This window comes from Palaemon carinicauda, chromosome 2 (genome assembly GCF_036898095.1).
Source record: "Palaemon carinicauda isolate YSFRI2023 chromosome 2, ASM3689809v2, whole genome shotgun sequence".
Classification (NCBI taxonomy): domain Eukaryota; kingdom Metazoa; phylum Arthropoda; class Malacostraca; order Decapoda; family Palaemonidae; genus Palaemon; species Palaemon carinicauda.
Window position 1 is genome coordinate 89,949,054 of NC_090726.1, and position 4,349 is coordinate 89,953,402.

The 4,349-nt window shown below is 32.7% G+C and overlaps 1 protein-coding gene across 1 annotated transcript in view; it reads left to right on the forward strand.

Moving 5' to 3' along the window:
• Positions 1-1,412, forward strand: part of LOC137618332 (probable glutamate receptor) — a 25,719-nt gene extending 24,307 nt beyond the window's left edge. The window contains exons 11-13 of the mRNA XM_068348503.1: positions 402-531; positions 714-803; positions 1,377-1,412. Of these exons, the coding sequence (XP_068204604.1) occupies positions 402-531; positions 714-803; positions 1,377-1,412 (256 nt within the window). The remainder of the gene's footprint in view (positions 1-401; positions 532-713; positions 804-1,376) is intronic.
• Positions 1,413-4,349: the final 2,937 nt, after the last annotated feature.

A 4,349-nucleotide genomic window follows, 5' to 3' on the forward strand; every position in this document is an offset into this window, starting at 1 on the left:
TCAGGAAGACATCCACCCAATACCGCAAGTCATTCGATCCAAAATACAAAAACCTGATTGAAGTGAAACCAAAAGATTTATTGATTGATCTTATAGCGTCGAAAAAGATTATATTTTATTTAATATCTAATTTCTAGGTTTCCCCACTTCAGATAGTGTTCTTACGTTTTCTGCACGGCTTTATTAAAAGGAACTATATAGAATATGTAGTTCTGTTGATTTTTGGTTATTTATCAGTTTATACATAATGTTGAAAAAAAGAAATAATAATAACTTGAAATTTATATTTCATAAATAACAGCTGTCATTGTCAGTGCAACTACATTGTAAAGGATTGAGATTTTTAGTACAATAAGCATACGGTGAAATTTTAATGACTTCAAATCTGATTTCCGAACTAGTTTGCTGAAGATGATAGAGGGTGGATTGCTGAATAAATGGGAAGCCGATGCATTTAGGAAAAATCCCAAACCCAGAATTTCTGATGACGAAGAAGGAAGGTTCTCGGCATTTACACTCAGTCATCTTCAAGTGAGTTTTCCTCCTTTTCATTTTGCTTGCATCCTGATCTTTGCATCATCATTAAACCATTGTTTTGATTATGAATTACTGTAAACGAAAGATCTAAAGTCCTAAATATGCTTTCTTAACAAAGACTGTTTAAAGACTCAAATCATATCGAAATTGTAATGCTTACAACCCTTTCCTTACAGGCTGCCTTTATCCTGCTTGCTCTAGGAACCCTTTTGGCACTGATAACTTTGATCATCGAAGTTCTATTGAGAATTGTTGTCAATAAAGATGTATGATAAGGAGAGAAGAACATAAGATATATGCTAAGAAGAGAAGAACACACCAAGAGCGTACTAGCATTCAAATTATGCAAATAATAAAATCAGATACGAAACTGACAATATTTATTTTACAAAACTCCTTATGGTTCATAATCTATTGTTTTAATTACACGGTTAAGAATATAATTTACACAAAAGATTTATTCAATAATGCATTCGTTATGAAATATGTTGTATATCATTTTGTGATAGAAAGCTAATGTCACATTCTATATTCTGACGATTTCAACTGTAAATTTGATAAATTTAGAAGGTCAAAACAACCTGAAAAATAGCCAAAAGGTTGAGCCCAAGGCCTCAAAAAATATAATAACAGGGCAACCCATCACTCATTGCTGACGAAGGTGGGCAGTGCTTCTGTCAAAACAGTACTACTAACACGTTGCAGTACTGACATTGTTAGGAATCACCCCCTTTTCTCTCTCTCTCTCTCTCTCTCTCTCTCTCTCTCTCTCTCTCTCTCTCTCTCTCTCTCTCTCTGTATATCTCATTATATCTATATCTTATTACTATGTCTTCAAGAGGGTCGTCTATCTGTCTCTTTACACATTAAATTAAATTACAGTAGGCTTCGCACGTATATCACAAAAATCCATTTTCTGTCCTGATGTTGTATGCTAAAAGTGCCGTAGTAACATGTTCCTTGTGTTGAACCACTGTACATAAATTGAGAATATGGATTTAGGCTTATACCACAGGGACCAAACATTGGGAACTTTAGTTCATTCAACGCTATAAAAAATGAGAAAAGGTTATGACACAGTTAGATGAAACAACTGAAACAAGATTAGAAGTCAAGTGAAAAGCATATAAAAAGCTGCAGCTGTGGCCAAAGGAACACTGCAAATGCAGTATCATATGTGAAGTGGTGAGAATGACTACTCACATCTTTTCTCCTACATAGGTTTCTCTATTATAACTGTAGGCCTTTGTCTTTAGGAAATACGGGAAAATGTACACCTTTATCATCTATGTATTGATAGCAGATTAACAGACATACATAGCATAGGAGTTGGGCAATTTTTCATTTGTTCCCACTCAATACAAAAAAAAAAAAGGAAAAAAAAAGAAAGAAAAAAAGCCAGGGCACAGAGATGGCCCACAAACACCTGCCATAGCTAAAACCTGCACATCCCTCTAATAATCGAGTAAACTTTGTGTTTTTCTTTGTGGGTTACATCGCACTATCTGAGTCACCAAGTTTGTGTAATTTTGGAGGTGTTTAGGGCTCTGGTGGGTTAACCTACTTTTATATATTCTTTTGACCTAAGCCTAGTCACAGTGAGATCATATTTTTTTTATCGAAAATCACCTAGAATCTATCCTTTATAAACCCTATTTTAAGAAATATATACACTACAACTGCTGCAAACTTGTAGCACCTTTGATCTTCAGCTCTGTAATTTTCTTCTAATGTTAAATTTCCTACAAAACCTTTCGATATACAGAAAAAAGACCCTATGAAGGTTTGCCAAAGTCGATTTTCTCGATTGCAAATACACATACAACGTATAAATATTGATTTCATATAAGAATACACATTTAGTTGATACAATATTTTTTACACCAATTGCATAACTTATAAGACAAATTTGTATCTTTTTCTCTGTAATTCTTGAACTTCCGTAAAAAAAAAAATCTATTCGTAAATGTTATTTTAACATATCTACAAGAATGATAATTACAAAGTGTGATTCGTAATGATAGATATCTGTTAGTAAGTAAAATAATGATTATTTTTTTTCACCTATAAATGACGTGGTTACACAAAACTTATAGCTACTTTTCTCATTACAATAAATGAATACTTGAAAATGGTTACCAAGTGCATGGAAATTTGTCAGGTAACTATGATTACATCTTCTAAATGTACAGCTACCAGCCGTCAGACTAGTAACTTGGTTAGTTTCTTCCATAGTGTGGTGATGACGATTCAACCTTGGTACGTTTGGGATGGTATTACTATCATAGCATGATCCTAGCATTGCCTAATTTTATCATGGTGTGTTGCCATATACAGTACCAAGAAGAATTTACAGTAATAGATGTACAAAACTTTTGGCTTATTCCTTGTTATAACATCCTTTGCATGTGCAAAACTAACATATTATTAATTAGCAATCTAGTTGCAATGTCCAAAATAGTCTAACGTCCAAAAGGACTCCCAACTCTTCAACTTTGGAAACTGCATAGTATGGAGCATGAATTAGTTCAATAGCTGGCAATATTCTATATCATCCATTCTTAATGACAGCGTTTAGCTACAGCTAAAGATAGTGCTGAGACTACAAATCGTTGAAGCGTAATTTGGTTTCTTCATAGTTTCCTTTTTCCCTTGAGCACTTAGCGGACATTTTCATGCAATCGCGTGCCAGTCGTTTCCTAGGTAGAGTGTAAATTGATGATTTAATATTTTTTTTCACTTGAAGCTTTAGTTCGAATGAAATGCGTCGTCTAATATCCAGGATGTGTATATTTTCATATAATCATAAAATTCCCTAATAATGGTACAAACAAGCAAATATCGCTCCATCTATTGTCTGTTTTGAGATTATTTTAATGAACATTTTCAGGAATAGATCGGGTAATGATATTTTGGAATAATACCTATAAACCTAGGCCAAAATACCTATTATGTTTGGTGGAATAGCTGATAAAACTCAGATAGCTTGTAATGTAAACAAAAGAAAGAAACCGGAAATATGACAAATATATTTGCTTGTGCGAACAGTTTTATATAAATCCAACAACATATTACCATCTTTGCGGGATCAGTCTTTACCACGACTCATATAGTAATGAGTAAAATAAAAATTACTCCGATAAGTTAATTCGTCGTCATGGTCTTTGACGTCTTTTCCATGATCCAATAAATTATTCTGTATCATGTACTGCATAATGTTGTGTATGATAATAATGGATTCCGCTGATTCAGATATGACAAAACGTCTTAAAAAAAAAAAAAAAAAAAAAAAAAAAAATTGATCATTCCAATTATTTTGCTTTAAATATTTTTGTATGCTAGCGCCAGTTGTATATAAACAAAAAAATAGATATTGAATGCGTAATTTTTCTAAACCTAAAATCTTAAAAGTTGGAGAAGGCCTAACGCCGAGAGAAGATGTTAAATAATAGTGTTATCATAAAGTATGATACAATCAATTATGATACAATCATTTCTTACCTCCACAACCCCAACAATATGCTCCGTTTTGATTCCCTTTTTCGATGTCGCTATCATACGTAGTTCATTGAATGATAGACCGATGAAGATATATCTGAAAAAAAAAAGGGAAATTATTCCCTGAAAATGACACAAGATCATAAAAAAAAAAAAAAGAGTCAAATTGAACGGAAAAGAAAAACACCGAAGTTGCTTCTTATATTTTGGTTTGAAATAGTAATAACACTTTAGTTTTGAAGTTAACTGACCCTTTTTCGGAAGACGATGGGTAAAGGAAAATCAGTGGATTGAATGAAATTTCAAAATATTCT